General features: G+C 33.3%; 2 protein-coding genes across 3 annotated transcripts; both read left to right on the top strand.

Moving 5' to 3' along the window:
* The first annotated feature begins 2042 nt into the window (after positions 1–2042).
* Positions 2043–7477, top strand: LOC117920348 (calcium-dependent protein kinase 32-like). Its single transcript, XM_034837815.1, has 8 exons — positions 2043–3001; positions 4059–4182; positions 4295–4438; positions 5299–5451; positions 5581–5696; positions 5868–6035; positions 6330–6560; positions 6976–7477. Exons 1-8 carry the CDS (start codon positions 2504–2506, stop codon positions 7120–7122), a joined length of 1581 nt encoding a protein of 526 aa, XP_034693706.1. The 5' UTR covers positions 2043–2503; the 3' UTR covers positions 7123–7477.
* Positions 7478–17304: 9827 nt separating this feature from the next.
* Positions 17305–24184, top strand: LOC117919543 (probable galactinol--sucrose galactosyltransferase 2). Of its 2 annotated transcripts, none has more exons than XM_034836701.1 (14): positions 17305–17491; positions 19264–19471; positions 19810–20057; positions 20387–20477; positions 20886–20934; positions 21067–21158; positions 21279–21386; positions 21517–21639; positions 21881–22433; positions 22599–22666; positions 22760–22894; positions 22995–23212; positions 23364–23452; positions 23533–24184. In XM_034836701.1, the coding sequence occupies exons 2-14, from the start codon at positions 19281–19283 to the stop codon at positions 23890–23892; spliced, it is 2325 nt and encodes a 774-aa protein (XP_034692592.1). In that variant the 5' UTR covers positions 17305–17491; positions 19264–19280; the 3' UTR covers positions 23893–24184. The 2 variants fall into 2 exon arrangements, with proteins under 2 accessions (XP_034692592.1, XP_034692593.1); XM_034836702.1 differs by having other exon boundaries at positions 19267–19471.
* The last annotated feature ends 186 nt before the right edge of the window (positions 24185–24370 follow it).

Here is a 24370-nt window from a genome sequence, read left to right on the forward strand (position 1 = left end):
CAAAAGATAAAAGGCCGATTTTATATCGTCTCTTTTCTATTCCATTCAACTCGTGACCCCGACCTCTTATGATTAAATCCGAAATAAATTGAATTTCAGTTCGGTAAATTATTTTTATCTGTTTTACTTTTATTAATTAATTAATTAATTAATTAATCAATTTATCTGATAAAAGGGAATTGGTCAGTGTAACTTTAGTGGTAGCTAAACAAACGCGGTGGCATCTCCAGATCCATTGGACTGCTTGTTGTCGACATTCCAGGCGAAAAGTTGGGAGGGTCTAGAGGGTCTGGAGTTCGAATGCATTTCAGAAGCGTGTGAGTCGAAAACACCGTAAGCGATTGTAAAATTCCGGATCGTAGACGTTATATTCGAACCCAAAATCGTCGAGTTTGACCGGCCAGCTGAAAGGAGGCGGTGCTTTTTATGCGTTTGAATTCTACAGTTACTATAATGCCCTTGTCCCTTAAATTTTGGAAACCGACACCTCAGCGCTTTTTCTTCTTTTCTTCCCTATTTTGGACGGAAAAGCCCATGGAAATAAGGCGATGATTAAAAATCCAACGGCTAGTGGTCAACACACGTTATTCCAGGCTTATAACAAAGCGTACTTTTTGGCCATACCCAAGAAAAGCTCCTCTGTAAGACAAAAATAGCCCTAGGAAGTTTCCTTTCAACTCTCCTATCCAATTGGGAGATGTTAGGGTTATTTATGTAAATGAACATCCATGGTGGCCTGGTTACTACTCCTAACAAGAGTTCTTTTTGTGGCTTCTAGAAAGTCTCAAGTTGGATATGGCCTAGCCAATAGGTGGTCTCCACGTGATCCACTTTGGTGAACATACAAGTATGTACGTGTAGGCAAAAATGTTGACTATGACCTGGTTTTAAACGAAATTACGATATTACCCTAATGCAGGTAAGATGTCTACTTTATTGAACATTCTCCTTGGTTGACAAAAGCACCCTACGCTTTGTAACTAAGTACAAATTGAAAATGGGTACCAATTATTTATTTGATATTTATTAAAATATTTCCACCTGCCTTGCCCATACTTAAAAAAATCCATTTAAATAAATGGGTAGTGGGTACTGTTTCTAAATGCCCACTCCTCCCCCAAAGTAACATACTTGAAAAATATAGGTTAACAAATATGTTTCTAAATATTATCTTCTTTAATATTAAAATAAGATATTAATATATTTTAAATGAAAAACAAATCTATGGCTATAATTTTAATGATGTGATAAGAAACTATTTATATTAATATAGTGAAACGCGATCCTCGTTTGTTGGTTGGTGACAACCCCTTTTTCACACTAGTATTAATTGTTTCCTTTTATTGGTAATCAAGGAACATGTGACCAAAGGAAAAAAAAAAAAAAAATTTTTTTTAAGTTTTATTAGTACCTAAAATGGATTACCAATTTAAGTCTTATTTATATCAAAAGCCTTACTTAAAAATCAAATATTAATTTAAAAAATGTTTTGATACATTTTTTTCATGGCTGTATGATTATTTAAATTATTTGAAATTGAGCTTTTTGATATTATCGTAATATTATTCTTTTTAAGTTCGAAGATGGATCATTAAAGATTTATTTTATTTTTGTTAAATATCAATTAATTTGTAGATGATATAATTAAAGTTTGAGCCAATGATTATGAGTTTTGACTCTTGAAAATTGAAAGAATGATTGTGATTTAGGTTGTAATTAGTTAAAAACTAGAAAAAATACCAACCATGAGTTGGTGAAACATTTCTTCATGTCTCTTTTCCTTAGAAATTAAATGTGACCAAACATTACAACTGTCTCTAGGCCAATTTATAGAATTAAAGCTAACTAATGATTTAACACGAGATGGGTGAGGGTATTTCAGTAAATAAACAGCTAACAATTTAATAAAAAGATAAGGGCATTTTGGAGAACAAATTGTGATTTTGAAATATTTTTAGGATATTTGGGGAGATAAAAATATTGAAAAAGAAGATGAAAATCACTCTCTCTCTCTCTATCTTTTCTTCTCTCTCTAAAAGAGAGAAAAAAAGAATTAAGAGAGAGGACGGGTAGGAGGGAAGTCTCTGCGAAAGAGGTTTGACCCTCTCTTTCTCTCTTCTTCTCTCCTCGGTTTCACACGCTATATTCCTCCTTCCAAACTCTTTCTCTTTCTCATCTTCTCCATTAAATCACCCCTCCTACCTTCAATCATTTCTAGGTGTTCTTTTTTTTTTTTTTTTTTCTCTTTCGTTTCCCTTTCGCCTAAAACTTTTCTGTTTTCTCTTGGGTTGTGTTTCCGGAGAGCTTGATTTTCCAGGAAAACGGGATTTTCTTTTATCCTGCAAGAGTTTTGGGTTTTGTCTGTTGCTGGGGAATTTCGTGGATGAATTGAGCTCCAGGGACGTGAGATTTAAGGGTGGATCTCGAATTCCTCGGTGATTTCAGCGCCAGATTTGGTCCATCTGGTGTCCGGAATTAGTGGAATTTTTTTAGGGTTTGATTCATGGGTAATTGCTGCGTGACCCCGGTTCCGTCTGAGAAGAAAAAGGGGAAAAAGAAGCAGAACCCGTTTTCTCTCGATTATGCGGCGAATCAGGGAAATGGTGGGAGCAAGCTCTCCGTGCTGAAAGACCCGACGGGTCGCGAAATCGAGCTCAGATATGAACTGGGTCGCGAGCTCGGTCGCGGAGAATTTGGAATTACGCATCTGTGCACTGATAAATCGACCGGCGATGTGTATGCTTGTAAATCGATATCAAAGAAAAAGCTTAGGACGGCTGTAGATATCGATGACGTGCGAAGAGAAGTTGAGATCATGAAGCATTTGCCTAAGCACCCCAATATTGTGACCTTAAAGGACACTTATGAGGACGACAATGCGGTTCATTTGGTGATGGAGTTGTGTGAGGGCGGTGAATTGTTCGATCGGATTGTTGCGCGTGGCCACTACACCGAAAGGGCCGCAGCTGCGGTCACCAAGACCATTGTCGAAGTCGTCCAGGTCTGAATTTGATTTCTTATTGTTGCTTAGATCCAAAAATTTTCATTTTCTGATATTTAATTCTCATGGGTATTGTTGGGATATTGTTTTTATTTATTACTGGTACTAATCTATGATTTTGCCCAAAAGGATAGCATAACAAAAATCATAATTGCTTTAGCCCTCGATGAGTATGTTGTGTATTAAATAACTAGCTTTTATGGTACTATTGTTGGAGTCTGGAAATTGAAATATGGATGGGTTTGTAGTTTTGCCTTTTCGTGTAGATTCCTCTTTTCAGGATTTCCCTTTTAAGTAGTTCACTTTTGTTTTTTTGGATGATTTTGAGTAGCCTCCAAAATCTTATTGTGGATTGATTCCTATTCCAGATTCCTGATCACTATCAACCTTGATCGTTAGTTGAACAATAGTTTTCAGCTGATTTTTGCAAACTCGACGACCGCAGTGTTCCTGTGACTAGCTTTCGATGGTCAATATGGGTCACCATCATCGTCTATCATGGGTTTATGATTCCAAGTCTTAAGTTTGGTCTTACTAGGGGCTGTTCCTTTTTTATTCCTTATTGTTCTTCTTACAAGAGTTCTTGAAGTCTTTTGTTTGCTATCTGGTTAAAGTTGATCTCAGAAATGGTGGATGTATAAAGGAAGGCATAGTTTAAATTATTCTACTGTGAGATGCCATTTGTTTGGGTTCCCCATGTCTTGCTTCTTTCATCTTGCGCAATGGAAATGAATGACATTTATAGAATGCCGACTTTACAATCATTGCTGTGTATCTTATTCTTTGGCATCCATACATTTTCTTTTTCCCTGAATTTCATGCCCTTTAAAATGTAAGAAGCCAAAGTAGTCGTCATTTGTCATTTTCCTTTGATGTCTTTTAAAAACAAAATAGTAGGTTTCTACTACATTGAATGGTTCTCAAACTTGGTGTGTTGGAAAAAAACCAACAAAACTTTTTCAACACTTGACTTTATTCATTTATGTGTATGTGTTTTTTCCAATCCTTTTTCACTGTCATGGTTCACACTAATTAAATGTATTGTGTTCTGTTGCAGATGTGCCACAAGCATGGGGTTATGCATCGGGATCTCAAGCCAGAGAACTTTCTGTTTGCCAACAAGAAGGAAACAGCACCCTTAAAGGCAATTGATTTTGGACTATCTGTGTTCTTTAAACCTGGTAAGGCAATTTGATACATAATTGCATTTGAACATTCTGTTTTTTGGGTTTCTCCAATGGGTAGTATACATTCTTTAATATACTTCACCTGAAGTCAAGTTGATTTCTACAGGTGAGAGATTTACTGAGATAGTTGGAAGTCCTTACTACATGGCTCCTGAGGTCCTAAAACGGAATTATGGCCCAGAAATTGATGTGTGGAGTGCTGGAGTTATCCTCTACATCTTACTTTGTGGTGTTCCACCTTTTTGGGCAGGTTAGTTTCCCTTTTCTGGGTAAATAGGATCACTCTTCACTTTGATGAGAATTACATCGCCAGGTAACCATTCATCTGGTTCATGTAGAATCGTGCTTTGGATTGGTGGCAAGTGTTGATAGTGTGCATTTTCATACATATACCTACAAAAATTCCTCAGTTCTAATGAGTTAGAAATATTTAAGTGAGAGCAATTTCATCATTTCTCATTGGTGCTCTTCTCCAAGCCCCGACTCATTAGTGATCTCTAAGCAACCAGAAAAGCATCATCTACTTGGGAATCTGACCAGACAAGGAAGAGATGGAGAACATTATGCAAAAATAGGCAATGACCTGATAGCTTTATTAGACCTAAAAGAATATGCTCATCATGGACTATAGCCAAAGTCTTGAGGACCAGTGATCCAAAAAAAGTAATGTCTTGATTTATTTGGATGGTCAAATAGAATTATGCATGGTGAGTTAATAATGCAATAATGAGCTTTTTCAAAAGATGAATATATCATTAAGTGCAGAACTTTCCTCTGTAACCACTAATACATCAATTGAATCATGGACATCAGTTACCATAGAACTACCATTTTTATGTCACCATGTATATGATGGTGGCAGTGCCATATTTTAGACAACACGTGTTAAATAAAAACTTAATCATGCACTCATGATGGAACCATTGCTTCTTTTAGATTTATCCAAACATTCATAGGCACATATCCATGATTGTAGCACTGGAAACATTCACAGAGTAGTTATACCATCAAGTTAATACTCTCAATTTTACAATTCTATATTTTCCATCCTTCTTTGTTTGCTCTTCTTAAATATTTTCGTCCCTTAAACTATGTTCTCTTTTTATGCAGAAACTGAACAAGGAGTTGCACAAGCAATTATCCGGTCTGTTTTAGATTTCAAGAGGGACCCCTGGCCTAAAGTTTCTGAAAATGCAAAAGACCTTGTGAAGAAGATGCTTGATCCTGATCCAAAGAGGCGACTTTCAGCTCAGGAAGTACTAGGTAATTTGCTGTTCTTTAAAATGGTAACATTCTTTGCATCCATTGCTCTTCAAAATGAGAGTATCTTGAAATTTTCTGGATTGATATATTTGATGCAAAGCCTGTATTTTGCATACTCATTAATTGCAGATCATCCTTGGTTACAAAACGCCAAGAAAGCTCCAAATGTTTCTTTAGGAGAAACTGTGAGGGCAAGGCTCAAGCAATTCTCAATGATGAACAAGCTCAAGAAAAGAGCTCTAAGGGTAATGCTTTGAAACTTTATCCAATAAGCAATAAAAAAAATGCATTTCGTTATCCTGTTGATGAACTTTTTCATAATCCTGTTGATGTTTGATTGGATGATGCTCTGTGCAGTTGTTAGTGATTCTTTGATTACTGAGTTTTTTTTTTTTTTGGGAACTTCAAATAAACAGGTGATTGCAGAGCACTTGTCAGTGGAGGAAGTGGCTGGGATAAAAGAGGGATTCCAACTGATGGATACTGGCAACAAAGGCAAGATCAACATGGATGAGCTAAGAGTCGGATTGCAAAAGCTTGGCCATCAAATTCCTGAGCAAGATCTTCAAATTTTAATGGAAGCTGTAAGTGCTACCATGCATTTGAAACATCTGAAACTTTGCATCTTTCTTAGTCTTGTATCTCAGTTGGAGGGCTATACTAAATGGCATGAATACATGCTTGATTTGGGGTGCTATTTTCTTCAATTTGTATAAGAAAGTAACAACCAGACACCCTTTAAATGTGGTTTTTTCTACAAATCCTTGAGGGCCTCCGAGTTAAAACTTTTGCACTATATTGAGAATCTAACATGGTTTTTCAAGTTGATACAATTCTTCTAATTTGCTCATTGAAGTAACCCATGGTTGTTTTCACAGGGTGATGTAGATGGGGATGGACATTTGGACTATGGAGAGTTTGTAGCAATTTCTGTTCACTTAAGAAAGATGGGAAATGACGACCACCTTCTCAAAGCCTTTGAGTTCTTTGATCAAAACAACAGTGGGTATATAGAGATTGAAGAGCTAAGGGATGCCTTAGCTGGTGAACTTGAGTCAAACAGTGAAGAAGTTATTAATGCTATCATTCATGATGTGGACACAGACAAGGTCAGTCATTTTAATTTTCCCATTTTCCGCTTCCTTTTTCTTTGGTTGGGGGATGCAGAGTAGGGAAGTATGATCACACGTATTTGTGGGGAATAGGATTGACTTCTGTAGAAATTGACTTAAGCTCGTAGGTGGTGACATGATATGACAGGGAGTTCAGTGAAAATTTCTTAAACCTCAAGGTAGTTATAAGATGGTTGTGTACAATCAGGGAGTTTTTAAAACAATTATGCAATCGAACTTTTCTGGAATTTTTGTGGGGTTCAGGGTTTTCTCATTCCATTTTGTAAATCGCTCGGTTCAAATTCTACATACTCTGCAAGAGTGAAAAAGGGTGGTTTACTTTTAAAATTCTGAAGTGTATATTCTTGTGCACACTTGGATGCATTCTTAATCCCATTTGACAAATGTGCAGGATGGACGGATAAGTTATGATGAATTTGCTGCAATGATGAAGGCTGGCACTGATTGGAGGAAAGCATCAAGGCAGTATTCACGAGAGCGATTCAATAATCTGAGCTTGAAACTAATAAGGGATGGATCATTGGAAGTTAGGCCATGAGAATAGATGATTCAAGGAATGTCAAAATTTTACTTCAAGGAGAAATGAAAACTTAAAAACAAGAACAAATATTCTATTTTTGTGGGAGTTTCAAAATTCTTTTCTTTTTTTAATTTTTTCTATCATGAGAACCTCTGGGAGAGGGTTTAATTAGGACAGAAGGTGTTCAATGCCCACCTTCTGAACTGCACTGTGTTGGTTTTTGGGTTTGTTTTGAGTTGGAGAAGGAAAAAGCAAAAAAACAACAAAAGCAAGAATAGTAGGTGAAGGTTGGAGGAGTTGTTATATGTGGATTGTATATACATGTTAAATTTGAAACTCTTTTTATCCATTTGTTTCATCATTTGCCTTTTTATTTGATCAAAGTTTACTTATGTATAAAAACAACAGCTGGACAATTCCATTTGTTGATCACACCAAAAAACAGGCTTATCCACATGGGACTACTGATAAACAGCAGATCCAACCCTCCATTTCCAATATGAGATTTGGATTGCCCTCGGCTGTGTGCATTAAGGATACAAATGTCTATAATCTAGCCGTCCTGAAAGGTGGGTGGGTGTTGAAAGTTAATGCATTGATGGAGCCATTTCAAGACTCTCCCATGTGAAAGTTGCTAACTCTCGAGTCCTCTTCAAGCTCCTTTCCAACTCACCTCCAGTTGAATCCATTCACATTCCCTAGTCTTTTTTCATGGAGGATATAGGCTCTCCACTTATTTCCATATAATAATTAATGTATGACACAAATAGCTACACCCCTAATTTCCAATATTTAGTGTGGTGGGGGGTTATACATCATTGGGATCATGACATGGGTTTCTATTGTTGTTGTTGTTCTTATCTTATTTTTCAACAATAACACTTGATTAAGACCATCCTCATGTGACATTAATTTAAAGCAAAAATTTGTGGTACTGATTCCATATGGTACCAAACTTTGAATTTAGCTCATTCAAGTATACGTCGAACCTATTAAGTCTAAGGCATGAAGAAATAGACTTAGGTACTAAACAACAAGGCGTTAGGTATAAAGTAATCGGATTAAAGTAGAATCGGAATAAACATGTGACATCTCTCGATTGAGATTGAGGTAATACCTTGATATAAAAGAGTTTTGGGGTAAAATAGCGCTTTCATATAAAGAAATATAATATTTAGTCTTCTTTTAAAACTTATGTTAAAACTAGCCCATTTATTACCATAAGAGCCATATCAGAATTTTTTCTCTTTCAAAATTTAAGTTGAAACCTTAATTATTAAGTGAGGCTTCTAAAACCGGAATTGCCAATTGATGTTTCATTTATTAAGTAAAACCTCAATTGACAACCGAGACTTAGTTATTATTATTTTTTTACTTTAAAATATTAAATTAAAAATTATTATTGAAATTAAAAAAATATATTTTAATAATAAAATTTTATATATTTAAACTTAAAGATCTAATATTACTTTAATAAAGATAAATTGATAAATATAATAGTAAATGAATATTTTACTTATCAATAAATTAATAATCTTAGAATAATAAAGTTATACAACATATAAATAAGATATAAAATTATATAATTTATTAATTTAAGATATTTGATTTGCTCTATTTTTGAGATATTAATTTATTTTTATTTTTACAAATTTATATTTATTAAAATAAGAGCATATTCTTAAGTTTCCATATATAGATTTTTTTATTATTTTAAAGCATATATTTTATAATTTAATGTAAAAAAAAATCTATTATTTGTACACACACGATATATATACCTTGAAAATACATTTTAAAATTAGTTAATAAAATTAATTAGAAAAATTTTACTACAGAATTTTTAGTATTTTCATAGAAGTAGCAAAAATGCCCAAACATTTATATTATGGAAAAAAAAAAAAAAAAAAACCTCTATAGCAGATATTACATGTGATATAACTTAAATTAATAAATTATATAATTTTATATCTTATTTATATGTCATATAACTTTATTATTATAAGATTATTAATTTATTGATAAATAAAATATTCATTTATTATTATATTTATCAATTTATCTTTATTAAAGTAATATTAGATCTTTAAGTTTAAATATATAAATTTTTATTATTAAAATATATATTTTTAATTTCAATAATAATTTATAATTTAATATTTTTAATTAAATTTTAAAGTAAAAAAAATGAATTGAAACTTCAATTATCAATTAAGACTTTAGTTAAAAAATGAAACCTCAGTTGACAATTGAGATTTTAGTTCAAAAATGAAGTCTCAATTAATAATTGAGGTTTTAACTTAAATTTTGAAAAAAAAAATTATGAAATGACTCTTATGTGGTAAAAAAAAAAAAAGAGCTAGTTTGAATATTAGTTTTGGACTGAGGTTAAAACTTTTTTTTTTTTTTTTACATGAAAGGGTTATTTTGCCCCAAAACTCAATATCAAACACAAAGCAATGAGATCAAAATACGCACGTGGCACCCCTTGATTGGTATGACCTGTTCAATATGATACCGAGGGTGGAACCACGCCCATATGCGCATCCAAACCATAGCACTAAAATCCTTGTCACCCACACATCTTAGTATCAATCATCCATAAATCTAGAACCAAATTGGGCCCCACTGTTTTAGTAGGCTGCTCCAGCCCAGTCCAGACCTGGGCTCGGCCCAAATAACCAAATCTAGCCCAAACAGTGTTTGCCTAGGGCCCAGTCCAAGGTTTTCTAAATAGTCCTTAGATTTTCCAAAACTTTGCTGCACCGTACCGAAACAAATTTATTCAAAAATCAATTAAAAATACGCAGCATAATTGGAATTTTGTTAATAATGTAGTTCAGTCACGTCGCCTTCAATTTTCAATTATTGAAATAGTGAATAAATAAAATCCATAAATAAATTTAGACCCACAAAAACCAAACAAAATTAGATCCCCGTATAATTATTTGACATGTGGCATGACATTATTCATATAACACGCTTCTCCTATTTCCTCACGTAAAAGGGATTTTGGCTGTATTGCGTCAACCTCCCAATTATACCTAATAAAACACGAGAGATAGGAAAGTGTGAAGATTACACTTTGTCTTGAATATGATTAGGTTGGGTGTAGCGTGATGGATATGAGAAAATTACAAAATCCCATGGAAAATAAGATGTGATGGGTTCCACCTTGACATTAGCAATAATCAATCATTCATATACCAAGAATTGTATTGAAGGGTAGGAGTGCTTGTTCTTATCAGATATGGAGGGTAGGAGTACTTGTTCTTATCAGATATGGATTGGTTCAACCACACAGATGTGGTGAAGTCATGGGATGAGAATTCACATTCAAATGGATCAAATCTTACGCTGCTCATAAATTGGCCTCAGTCTTTGATTTTGACTCTTTTGTTTTTATAGCTTCACCTTCCTTCCTCCCGTCTTTCTGCCTCACTCCCTTTTGTCTCTTTATATCATGTGGTGGAAACTAGAAAGGATGGAAAAAAACTTCTTCTTTAAGTGATCAAGGTTGCATTTAAAGATTATACGCAAATTTTTTGGACACATTTGACACTTCTAATATGATTTATAAAATTTGATCTTATTTATTTTTATCTCATAAATCATAATTTTTTTCAACTATCTTTTTATTTATAAAATTTTACTATCTATTTCAATGTTGCAGAATAAAGGTAGGCATAAGAGCATACATTTGTCTCCCCACACCCAAAAAAAATAAAAAAACAAATATAAATGAAAAATATAATTTTAAGCAGTTATCTAAAAGTAATTAATATTTCATGTATTTTTTTGATCGAGAGTACATTTATCAATTTAAATACTATTTTTTAATGATATATGTATTATCTTTGCCTGTCTTAATATTTTTTCCAATTTATAAGGATATAAAATTTAATTATTTTTAAAGAATTCTTATTTTATAATTATTTATTTTTTTAATAATATTTTAGGAATTTTTATATCATGTAGAGTGTATAATATCTTTGTAGAAAACAAGTAAATTTAAGTTTTTAAATGTAATTTATTTTTTAAAATTCTAATGAATTATTTTAATAATTATTATTAATTGTTTTGCAGAGTTGGAATAATTCTTAAATTTTTATATAATTTAATCGCAAATTTAAGCATGGGCCTTTTTCCCCTGCTCCTCGCCAAAAAACATAATCAGACGGCTCAGCAGATCCCTTTGTTAGAAAACGGTCCTCTGTATTGACGGTTAGGATTCAACTAAATCGGCTGACCTTCTTCGGTCGGTCCTTAAAGTGCCACGTTTCACGTGTCTATAATCTAAGTATAGACACGAGAGTTTCTCCATTAAATAAGACAAGATAGCAGATCCGCACCGCCAATCTCGTGCCTGTTTCGACGTGTCGTGCATCTTCGATCTCGAGGTGGCAGTGGTCCCAGTGACTACCGCATAAAAACAAAAGCGACCATGTGCCGGCCACTACCAGAACAATTGGACACGTGTTCAAATCATAGGATCTGGCTCTGTCAGCGATGACGTGGCTCCCACCTCTGACGCCCCTCTAAAACTGATGTCGCTTTCACTCATTTTCAGCAAACCAGTCGACAGACATCTTTCATTGGGTCGTACGAAAAGTCGATAATATCCTCCAACTATGTAGATATTTTTTTACAATTGCCATTTATAAAAGAAAAGCATTTTTGTAAGATCCACATGATTAATTACTCCTTACATTAGGGATATATAATAATATCTCGAGGCTTATATTTGGCTATCAAAAATTTAACTAAAAATAAGAAAAATAAAAAATAAATTTAAATTTAATAAATTACTTTTAGTGTTATTTCAAACTCATTTAACTTTTTTTTTTTACCTTTATACACAAATTAAATAATTTAAAAATATATTAAATTTCAAATAAATTTAATTATATTTTTTGTTTTGTACATATAAAAATTAAATACAAAAAATCATTTTTAATATTTTTTTCTTTTCTTAATGTTTTTTGGAAATCAAACAAACCATTCTTACAGTGATTTTGAAAGACTTAGAAAATATTTTATAACACTTTAAAACTTTTCCAGGCATTAAATTAAGCATTTGATAATTTTTTTTGAAAATCAAAATGATTCTTAAAAAATTAATTGGTAGAAGGTTCCGTTTTTCCATATAGATATTTTTAAAATAATAATTTATCGAGTATTTTTAAATGTTATAAATAATTTTTAAATTTAAAAATATATATTTTATATATTTTTGTGGGAATGATCGTTGACAAAATATTTCCAATTTTTGAAAAAAGACATCTTAAAGTTCAAAGTTGTATATATTGTCCAAGTACATTTTAGAGATTTTAGAGATCAAAGTTGTATGAATCGTCTTGAAGTTCAAAGACCCCGGATTCTTATGTCGTTTGATTCTTAATAAATATTTTAATTAGTAAAAAAAATTCCCTTATAAATTTGTTCATAATAATAAAATTGTTAATATTTTACAATAAATCCAAGAATAATTCCACGGGCATTGAAAGGATGTTGGGATGAGTTTTGACCCAAAATAGTATATTTAAATATATATATATATATATATATATATATATATATATATATATATATATATATATATATATATATATATAATATTTATTTTTAAAATAATGTTCAATTTAGTACGTTTGTACCATATAAACTGTTATATCATAAAATCGTAGTTGGTAACTATAATTTTATTTTTTTTAAACGGTTAGAAACCATAGTCACCAACGATAACTTTAATTTTAAATTTAAAGCTGCAGTCGATGACTATGATTTTAAATTATTTTAAAAATGATCAAAGTCGCAGTAATCACGACTTTAACTTTATATATATATATATATATATATATATATATATATATATATATATATATATATATATATATATATATATATATATAATTTTTTTAAATAAAAAATTATATTATTTTGATTTTAAATAAACTTATCTTATTATTTAAATATATAATAATATATGAAATTAAATAATTGATATTTTTAATTTGATATAAAAATATGTATTTTTTAATTTTATTAAAATAATTGGCACTATATTTAATATAAATATATTTATTTAATTAAAATTAAATATAAATATAATATAATAAATCATATTTATTTTAAATAAAAAAATTATGAAAGCCTATTTAAAATAAAAAACAAATAATATAAATTACTATATTAATTAATAACTTTTATGTATTATATGTAAGTGGTATATAATATCTCATATATATATATATATATATATAAAAGTTTAATTTAAGTTTTAAATTTATCATATTTTTATTTAAATATATAAATAAATTATTATCACATGATATTATGAAATTAAATTAAAATATGATAAATTTTAAACTTAAATTGAACTTATATACATTTGATATTATATATCTATAAAAAATTATTAATTAATATAATAATTTATATTATTTGTTTTTTTAATAGGCTTTCGTAATTTATTTGTTTTAAATAAATATAATTTATTATATTTAAATATAATTAACAAAATATATTTATATTAAATATAATTCCTATTGTTTTAATAAAATTTAAAATATATATTTTTTATATCAAGTATTTAATTTTATATATTATTATTATTTAAAATAATGAGATAATTTTATTTAAAATCAAAAGAATATAATATTTTTATTTAAAAAAATAAATATTAAATATTTTAAATGAAACAACATAATTTTATATACATAAAAAAATTATTAAAGTTAAAGTGACTACGACTTTTACTTGTTAAAAGAATTTAAAATAATAGTTATTAATTATGGTTTTAAACTTAAAGTTAAAATTGTGATTGATAATTTCAAATTTCTAATTATTTAAAAAAATAGTACGATTTTATTTCATGAAAACTTATGTGACTTTGAAACACTTTTGAAAACAAGTTTATGTTTTGAATTTATTTTTAAATTCTTTGGGTCCAAACTGTGGGTCATGAAAGCATTGAGCAGCCGCCTATGAAAATAAGAAGACCAGATTCATTTCCTTCATCACAAAACAGTCAAAATCCAGCCTCTTAAAAAATGTGAGTGAAACGCAAGTGTCGTGGCTTAAACCACGTCTCAGCCGGTACTTTTCAGTAAATAATTATCGGAAAAGACACCCATGAAAATATTAAATATGAATTACACGAATCACTCACGTAGTGACGTAGGATATTTTTATGCTGAATTAAATAATAATATAATCCCAACATTTGTCTCAGTCACCCCACTTTAAATGCTTAGATAGTTGTGCTCCTTTTGTCTGTGTTGGTTTTTAAATTTCATTCGCTTCACTGGCGCGTGCATCACACTCTCCACAACAAAAGTCAGGATTAATTACTCATTATATTTCTCAATTTAATCATTTTTTTTTTTAAATCTCAACTTTATATCGCATTCAAATATCAAATAGACTATTTCATACAAAATATATGAAAAAATTCATATAATAACACTAGATAAATTATATATTTTCAAATATATGATTAAAAAATTATATAAATTTATACATGATTTTATATGATTTTTTTATATCAAAATTTAACAAAGGATTAACAAAACAATATATTTAATAATTTTAAAATTTTATTTTTAAAAAATTATGATTTATATTTTAATTTAAAATAAATCTTAAAATTTGTTTGAGAATTATTTTCAATTAAAAACAATTTTTTTTCTATTCTTAAAAATAGAAAATAAAATGTTATTAGAGAATATTTTTCAATTATTTTAAATTTTTATGACAATTTAAAAAAATAATTATATAAATATATTGAATGAATAAAAATAAAATATTAGATATAAAAATTATTTAAAAATATATATTCAAAAATATTTAAAACATTTTAAAAATATCTCAAAATTTTAAATATCATTTTGTTCTATAAAATATTAAATAATAATTTTTAAAAACAGTTACTAAATAAAGTCTTATTTTTTATTTTCTCATTTTCTCATTTTCTCATTTTCTCATTTTCCCCGTTTTAAAATTTGATAGGTTTATAATATTTCAATATATAAGTATGGAAAAGAAGTGTTTGAAACGATATTCTTACATCAACATCAAACAAAGGTATCATTAATCGGGTTTCTAATTTTTCAGCTACCCACTTTACTTACCATCATATAAACACAAATTTTGATACATGTCAATGATCATAATATCTTTAATAATGTCACACCCTCCACATCACCATTTAATCATATAATGCAATGGTCAACACAGAACATTTGTCTATATGTATCTTAGGTCAAGGTCTTATGAAAGTTTTAATGTGCGCTTACTTTAAAATAATAATTTGCATTAGCAATAATTCATGCCATCATTGCCAAGGACATTACTAATTTCCTCATGTAATGACTCATCAACATGATCCCAACTGTAAGGTTGACTTCCAATGGATTGAATTTCAACTTAAAATAATTATTTCGACTTTATTCTCCGCGGATTGTAATAGCCCACTTGATAAGGAAAACGACAAAAAAGGCAGTCTCAAGTTCTACGAATTTCGTATTTTTGAAAACGTAACCTTTGTGATTCGGGTATTTTTAAAATTTTTTAAAATTTAATATGCCCTGGACTACGTGGGCGGGCGTTAGGTACTGCCACATTCTGATGTTATGCTTTGTAAGAGAATCACGTTGAACGAATCTAATATTTTTAATTATTTATTCTTAATTTAATAAATTCAAAAAATTCGTTTAATTATAATGGAATTTATTTGAAAGACGGCCTAGATTTTTGCACGTACCTTGTTGGTGTGGTGGAGCAACCTGAAGTTGACGAGATCTCGTGAGAAAATGGATGGGCAACAATCGCTGTAGTGGATGACGTGTCTGGGGCCAACATGTCGTGAATCGTGATTACTCAGACTGAAGGCCTCACCTACCCGTACAAACTTAGCTGCGAGGTTCATCAGCCCAAAGGCTAAGTGGGGGGATCTGACGCGGCACATAAAAAACCAACGTGTCAAAGCTAACCACGCGACGATGTTGTCGGCGACCTGACCTGGAAATCACACGTGGTCACCCGCTAGTGGGTTTGCCTTAGTTGGACATGGGTCCCATATCATGGAAGCCAACAAATTGGCGTCGTGACCTGTATACCATTTTAACAACCGCATTTCTCATTTCATATGAAAACGCACACGAATTTAGAATTAAAGTAGTATTTACGAAAGTGTTCCCACTTCTAATATGGGGTTAAGTATGGATTAGGAAACCACCCAATAGTAATAAGAATATTTGGCCAACAAGAAATGCCTTTTCTAAGAAAAAGGAGCACTTATTTTTCTTTGTATCAACGGTATTTTCGAGAATATTCACGTTTTAGGGGATACAAATAATATTGTCATATTTGCTATGTTTTAGATGCTATCGGAAAAGATCCCCTGGAAAATGTACACTTTCTAGGGAAACTTCAAAAAAGTGGCATCATTTCACGGAGGGCAATTGTAAATGGAGTCACCACTAGTTTCTTACTTTGTTTAGTACAGTTCAATCTGTCTGGTCTCATCTGAGGTAATCATGCGACCAACCCCACCTTAAAGAATCCTGTCCGAAACGTTTGAAATTTTTCTTGGCATTTTTCGGTACTAGAAAGAGTCACTTCTTTTATCATCACAGTGGTGCTACATATGTTGTGTTTCTTTGTTCTCTTACAACAATTTCATTTTTTGAAAGGATAGGAGTGCTTTTAATACTTAGAAATAATTTTGTTTATTTAAATATTTTAAAACCATTTTCAAAAATCTTTAAATTTGATAATTTTTAAAAAATATACTTAGTGAAAACTATATTAAAAAAAAAAAATGTAGAATGGACATCACTCCTCAGGAGCCATTGTGGACCGACGATGGGAGTAGTCCTGGTTTGAAAAAGAGGCAAAAGGCAGTCACCACTTTTGCTTGTAATTTAGCTGAAAGTGACAAACCGATCTTCCGGACTCTGTTCACGTCATCACATGTGACTAATGACTATTAAGAAAATATTGTCAGATGAATATTATTACGTAAGAATTTATGACTATTTGGAAATTGAATTACCAGAGGTGAAGGAAGCAGTAGAGACGGTAGGAAAAGGAGATCCGTGGTGTAACTCCACGTGTCGAGATCGTGTGAGATCTGGTGACCGAACCTGTTCGATCTTTAATGGCGGACGACTATAAAAGGTACACAAGGTGTTGCAGTCCCTCACCATTCACGGTTTCGGGCTCTCGTATTTTCTCTCGAAGGAAGGAGCATTTCTCGTGGAATGCGCTTCCGCTGAGTGATTTCTTGGGATTTTCTAGTATTTTCCTTCTATAGTTTTTGTCTGTGGTGCTTGATCCAAGCTCCAGGTAGAGAAATTCCAGCTTGTTGGCTAGAGGCTCACAGGTGAGTTTTGATATAGCTTTTGATGTTTCTTTTCTTTGGTTCAGAGTTTAGTTTCCGTTCTTGTTCTGTGATGAGGCGATGGCGTGATGATGGTTTGAAGATCGAAGATTCTCGTGATTTTTGGTTGGTTTTGAAGAGGAAATAAGAGAATTTTGGAGAGTTCTCCTGGAATTTTGAGTTGATTATGTTGTTGTTGTTTTTATGGATTTTTGGATGTTTAGATTATGCGCTCGATCTCTGTCTTTTTCTTTTATTTTCTTTCCTAGTGAATTGTAAGATTCCAGGCGGTGGTTGAAAGCCAGATGTTATGGTGTAGATCTACCTAGGTTGGTTGAGCTTGCATCTTGAAGTTTACATAACAGGTGGAAGTCCTCGATTTTTTGAATTTTCAGAAGGATACTATCATATGCAGTTCAAGCTCAAAATCGGCATTCTAGAGTGGATATCATCTCACTAGATCGAATCTCTTTGAAATTCTAATTTTCTTTTCAAAAATCTCTCTTATCGGTCTTGTGTTGTTTTGAAGTGTTGATCATGAGAATTGATAACTGGTGAGAGCTCGTTTTTTTAAAAATGGCTATTCTGGAACTTTGTCTCTATTCCTTCTTTTTGGAAACACTTTTCCCCCGAAAGTAGTTGATTTTGGCATCAGTCTGTTTCGCAAATATTCGGTGTTCTCAAATTTTTGAACAAAAAGCTCAAAAGCTAAAGCTCCACTGGGCAAGAGCAGAAACAAATTCCTGTGGTCCACCGTTACTCTCTTAAAATTAGTGTATTTTCTTCTGAAATTATGTGCCTGTGGGTTTCTTAATTTTTTTAAAAATTCTTGGATTTTTTTCATAATTTTCTTGAGGCCGCCTTAAGTTTCTATGATTGTTAACGGAGGTTCTTAATCCGATATTTTTGCTACTGTATAAAACATAAATTACAGAAGCTTATAACTTCAGGATATTTTGTTTTCTTTCTATAGTCATTTGTCATATCACGATATATCACCCGATAAATTGAAGAAACCTTTAGTTTTCTTTTTTAAAAAATCTTGGAAAAATTCATTTGGTGACTTTTCTAGTATTTTCCAAAAAAAATTGTTCATTTTTTGTTATTTAAAGGTTTTATTATTTTCATGAACATCCACGAAAGAAGTCTTAAAAATATTCATGGAAGAAAATTTATGTTTCCCTTCTGAAAAATCGTTAAGGATTTATGAGGAGATTTTCTTTTAAGGTATTGTTTTTAAAGAATTGTTTCACATTTTTTGAAGGATAATTATTCTATTTCCATAAACTTCGAAAAAGCCTCAAATCAATCAATTGCCATTTTTTTTCCGTTCCTTTTTTATCTACTGGCGCTTTTGGGTAGGTGCAATGCTGAGGCATCACAGCTGCATCATGTGAGGCGGATCTCATATACAGGGAAATCATGAGGCAACCATATTGATGTATGTCTAAGCTTACTGAGAGATAAACCGTCCCATAGTAGATATCCTGCTGCTCGCAGAAGCTCAAGCAGGGATAGACCCAGACCCGTAGGTTAATACGAGATTCTTTTAGAAATTTGGTGTTTATTTGTGATGCATTTGAGTTTGCCGCAAGTTTTGCCTCTCTGTTCATGAGAATTAAATTTTTAGTCTCATTTTGATCCAGATAGGCCTTCTTCAGTGAATTTTGTTGGGTTTACTCTGTCGACTGCCTTAGTTTTAAGAAGTAATGCTTGTATTATCTGTATATATTTTTTTTTATGTTAATTGAGCTTGTTTTTATATTGTGGATCAGTAGTAAGGTGCTCAAAGATGACGGTTACACCGAAGATCTCTATCAACGAGGGTAACCTTGTGGTTCAGGGGAAGACTATCCTGACTGGTGTGCCGGATAACATTGTTTTGACTCCGGGATCCGGCGGGGGGCTTGTTGCTGGTACCTTCATTGGTGCCACGGCTTCCCACAGCAAAAGCCTCCATGTTTTCCCCATGGGTACTCTGGAGTAAGTGCAAATCCTCCAAACACTATCTTTACTCTTTTTCTTTTTCGTCGTGAAATAGTATCCATGTTTTACCTCACACAAGGCTACAGTGAATCTAGGAAGTAAGGTAGATAATCAAGCCTCCGTGGTGATTCAACAGTATGTAATTCCCCAATTGGCGGTTAATGGATAGAGAATCAAATCTCTGGATACTGTTCAGAGAGCAGGGTTGTCTCACCTTAAGCATGATCTTCATCTTATAATTTCAGATTTTGTTGACATTGGCTAGGACTTAGATACCATCTGGTTGGTCTGCAAATATGTATGTATCATAATTTTGGCTTCTGATTCCTCAACAGTGGTCTACGGTTCATGTGCTGTTTCCGCTTCAAGTTATGGTGGATGACTCAAAGAATGGGAACATGTGGAAAGGATGTTCCTTTTGAGACCCAGTTCATGCTCATAGAGAGCAAAGAAACCACAGAAGGAGGTGAACATGACGATGCCCCGACCATCTACACTGTCTTCCTCCCTCTCCTCGAAGGCCAGTTCCGAGCTGTTCTGCAAGGCAACGACAAAAACGAGATAGAGATTTGCCTTGAGAGTGGTGAGTACTGAGTAGATCATGGCCATCAAAAAGTATCCGGTGTAGCAACCTGCACCCTGCCCGTCAGCTCACTCTAGCCATATTTTATGTTAATTAAGTCCCATCCTGTCTGCCAATTAAAAAGGAGGCTAACAGTATGAAATTCTGGGGTGGAGCTGTTGTTAGTGCAAACACTATCAAGCTGGAGAGACCAATCAATCACCCTATCGTTCAAATGAATCAAATTAATGGAGTTTAAGGCATTTGGGGAAGAAAAAATTATTAGAAAGAATCGAGTTCGAAAGAACCAAAACGACCTGTTTTTTGTGGTGTCTGATTTGCTTTTGCAGGAGATACTGCTGTTGAAACAAACCAAGGCCTTCACCTTGTGTACATGCATTCTGGGACCAATCCTTTTGAAGTTATCGACCAGGCAGTAAAGTAAGCTTCTAAGTTCTAACTTTCCAAATTTTCTTCTGGGAAATGTATCTTTTGAATATATGCAGTAATACATGGCAGAAAATTGTTAAAGGTTTAGAAAACTGCACAACTGGCTTTATTTATGCAATTCCAGTACTGGTTGATTCATATGAATTATCACCTATTTGCTTTGCCTTTAATACACAAATATATCGCTGGATCATCAACCTGTCAGTTAGCAAGTATATCTGATTTGTTCAACTCAAAGTTTGTTATCTTCCAATCAGTTAGTGTTTGTTGAATAACTTTTGAGGTCTATGGTTCAACTACCATATTATTGTCCAATGAATTTTCGAAATCTGGTTTTATGCTGAGACATTCTTTTACTGTATGTTGTCTCATGATTATGTATAATTTTCCATTAAACAGGGCTGTGGAGAAACACATGCAAACTTTTCTTCACCGTGAGAAGAAAAAGGTAACAATTGGGAAAAAAAAAAAAAAAAAGAAGATGTCCATTTGTTAGTTTTACATCAATAAATAATTTCACTATGAGAGTAGAGCAGAGTTGGAGGTTTCTGAATGAATCTTGTAATTGGTGGTTGTGTAGTTGCCTTCTTTCCTTGACTGGTTTGGCTGGTGCACTTGGGATGCTTTCTACACAGATGTCACTGCTGAGGGCATTGATGAAGGCCTGCAAAGGTAAATGAATCAAGAAACTTATCAGATGATAATTTGTATTTGTGACCAAGGTTTTAAACATGAAAATGTATTATCACTAAGAGGGAAAATCATTGTGGTCCTATCGGGTTATTGTTGCAGCTTGTCCAAGGGAGGTGCACCTCCTAAGTTCCTAATCATTGATGATGGTTGGCAGCAGATCGGTAATGAGAACAAGGACAACAATTGCGTTGTGCAAGAAGGCGCTCAGTAAGAAACCAATTTCCCCATCTCTTGATGTAATCTATTTGGTGATAGCCTTGTTTAGTAGAAGTTTTAAGAACGTTAATGGAAATATGTTGAAGAAAGCCCTTCTCTCTTTATTCTCTTATTTTTGCAGATTTGCAAATAGATTAACAGGAATAAAGGAGAATGAGAAATTCCAAAAGAATGGCCGGAACAATGAGCAAGTCCCAGGCCTTAAGCATGTGGTTGAGGATGCTAAGCAGCGGCATAATGTCAAGTAAGCCATCCACTTAATGTTTTAGTATTTATATATTTCTCCTTCTATCAGTGGATTTTCTAGTGAATCTCCTCAGTCTAATGAAGAGGCTCATGAACCTTTCACATTGTTCTGTTCTTCTATTTCCCAGCACCTTTCCTCTCTCAAATCTGAAAGCGTTTTTCATTTTTCAAAAGAGCAAATATGAAGGAATATTTTGACAATGAATTCCATTTCCATGTTTATTTTTCACATCATGCAGGTTTGTTTATGTATGGCATGCTCTAGCGGGTTATTGGGGTGGAGTGAAGCCAGCAGCTGCTGGTATGGAACATTATGAATGTGCATTGGCATATCCGGTTCAGTCCCCTGGTGTAATGGGTAATCAGCCAGACATTGTCATGGACAGTCTATCTGTTCATGGCCTGGGTCTCGTACCACCAAGGACGGTTTTCAACTTCTACAATGAGCTCCATGCCTACCTGGCTTCTTGTGGTGTAGATGGAGTTAAGGTTGACGTGCAGAATATCATTGAGACCCTTGGTGCTGGTCATGGTGGCAGAGTTGCTCTCACCCGCAGCTATCAACAGGCCCTTGAAGCCTCCATAGCAAGGAACTTCACTGACAATGGATGCATATCTTGCATGTGCCATAACACTGATGGACTCTATAGCACTAAGCAAACTGCTGTAGTGAGAGCATCTGATGACTTCTATCCTCGTGACCCTGCTTCTCACACCATCCACATTTCTTCTGTGGCTTACAATACTCTCTTCCTTGGTGAATTTATGCAACCTGATTGGGATATGTTCCATGTAAGTACGAAGGATATAGTTCTCATATCATGTTAGCTTTAAGTTGAACAATAGGAAATGTTTGGGAACCATGCGACATGGATTCATTCCCTCCTGGATTTTGGTTATTCCTATCAATGCGGTACCATGTTTCTAATCTAACACTCAAATATTTTGGCTTTGCAGAGCCTGCACCCAGCTGCAGAGTACCATGGTGCAGCTCGAGCTGTTGGTGGATGTGCAATTTATGTCAGGTATATGCTCGACCTAATTCCACTTTCTGTGGAACTTGCAATGAGAGGCTGTAGTAACAGATGACTAAATATATATATTGTTTGTTTTAACAGTGACAAGCCAGGTCATCACAACTTTGAGCTTTTGAGGAAGCTGGTTCTCCCTGATGGATCTGTACTCCGTGCCCAGCTACCTGGTAGGCCCACGCGTGATTGCCTCTTTGCTGATCCAGCACGAGATGGGACCAGGTTTGCTACTCTTTTATCTTCCCCATCTTATTTGTCAACGTAATTGCTTGAAGTTTGCAGTTTTACTAGAAAAAGCTTAACCTGAATTGATAATATGCAGCTTGCTTAAAATCTGGAATGTGAACAAATGCTCTGGTGTGGTGGGTGTGTTCAACTGCCAGGGTGCTGGTTGGTGCAAGATTGAGAAGAAGACCCGTGTCCATGATACATCACCTGACACCCTCACTGGTTCTGTCTGTGCGGCTGATGTTGACCAAATTGCTCATGTTGCTGGCACAAATTGGAAAGGGGATGTAGTAGTCTACGCTTATAAATCAGGTAACCTTACTCGACCCTCTCTGAATTGCTCAACCTTCCTAGGAAGAATGACTTCTAAATACAACTGAAATGATCTCCATTCTCTGGTGGCCTATTTCTAAAATTTTTGTAAAGACAATATGCTTAAAGAAGTATCACCTTTTGCTTCCAGGTGAGGTAGTCAGATTACCAGAGGGTGCTTCCCTGCCAGTGACTCTTAAGGTTCTCGAATTCGAAGTTTTCCATTTCTGTCCTCTGAAGGTGAGTCCCTTCACAGGGTTTATTTATTCGCGTATTCTTATGTGAACAGTGAAAGTAAAGATATCAACCATATTACGCAGGAAATTGCAACCAACATTTCCTTTGCCCCAATTGGCTTGCTCGACATGCTCAACTCCGGTGGTGCTGTGGAGCAATTTGAGGTTCATATGGCTTCTGAGAAACCCGAGCTCTTTGATGGCGAAATTCCCTTCGAACTGTCAACTTCTCTCAGTGAGAACAGATCTCCAACTGCAACAATTGCGCTAACAGCCAGGGGATGTGGCCGGTTCGGCGCTTACTCATCTCAGCGCCCCTTGAAATGCCAGGTGGGCGATGCTGAGGTTGAATTCAGCTATGACCCCAACAATGGATTGTTGACTTTCACCATCCCCATTCCAGAGGAGGAGATGTACAGATGGTCCATCGCAATTCAAGTTTAAGTAGTTCCTAGATTATTAGATAAGCCAATAAAGTGAGAAAAAAAAAAGGGAAAAATGCCACTGCTGTTACTAGGTTCCGTGCATGTTGGAAGTGACGGCGGTGCGTTTAGATGAATGCTTATCTATCTACGGCATAAGGGAGAGAGATTGTGGATATTGTTTCGTGATGTGCTTCGTCTGTGTTGGGTTGGGTTTGGGAGCGGTTCATCTCTTCTTCCTTCGGGAATAAATTATGTTATCTGTATGGATCTTCATCTCTATTTAATTGAAGAATTTCAGTTTTATCTTTTCATCGTCTAATCGAGTAGAGATTTTGAAGTTATGAATGTGGTGTATCACCAACAACGCCGTATTTTACATTCTACTGGGAAAATAAATAGACAAAAGCAACATAAAATCTCTCTAATACAATGTTTTGAACCTAATAGCACAAATAACAAAGACATAATTAAAAGATCAAACTATGCAATTGCTCTAC

Source organism: Vitis riparia, chromosome 8 (assembly GCF_004353265.1).
Source record: "Vitis riparia cultivar Riparia Gloire de Montpellier isolate 1030 chromosome 8, EGFV_Vit.rip_1.0, whole genome shotgun sequence".
Lineage (NCBI taxonomy): Eukaryota > Viridiplantae > Streptophyta > Magnoliopsida > Vitales > Vitaceae > Vitis > Vitis riparia.

Excerpts from the sequence above, each read along its gene's own strand:
- LOC117919543 (XM_034836701.1), top strand. The coding sequence starts at position 19,281 with ATGACGGTTACACCGAAGATCTCTATCAACGAGGGTAACCTTGTGGTT. Across the intron at positions 21,387-21,516 it reads GTTGTGCAAGAAGGCGCTCA|ATTTGCAAATAGATTAACAG; the intron begins GTAAGAAACCAA and ends TTATTTTTGCAG. Across the intron at positions 22,667-22,759 it reads GGATGTGCAATTTATGTCAG|TGACAAGCCAGGTCATCACA; the intron begins GTATATGCTCGA and ends TTGTTTTAACAG.
- LOC117920348 (XM_034837815.1), top strand. The coding sequence starts at position 2,504 with ATGGGTAATTGCTGCGTGACCCCGGTTCCGTCTGAGAAGAAAAAGGGG. Across the intron at positions 5,697-5,867 it reads TCAAGAAAAGAGCTCTAAGG|GTGATTGCAGAGCACTTGTC; the intron begins GTAATGCTTTGA and ends TCAAATAAACAG. Across the intron at positions 6,036-6,329 it reads TTCAAATTTTAATGGAAGCT|GGTGATGTAGATGGGGATGG; the intron begins GTAAGTGCTACC and ends TTGTTTTCACAG.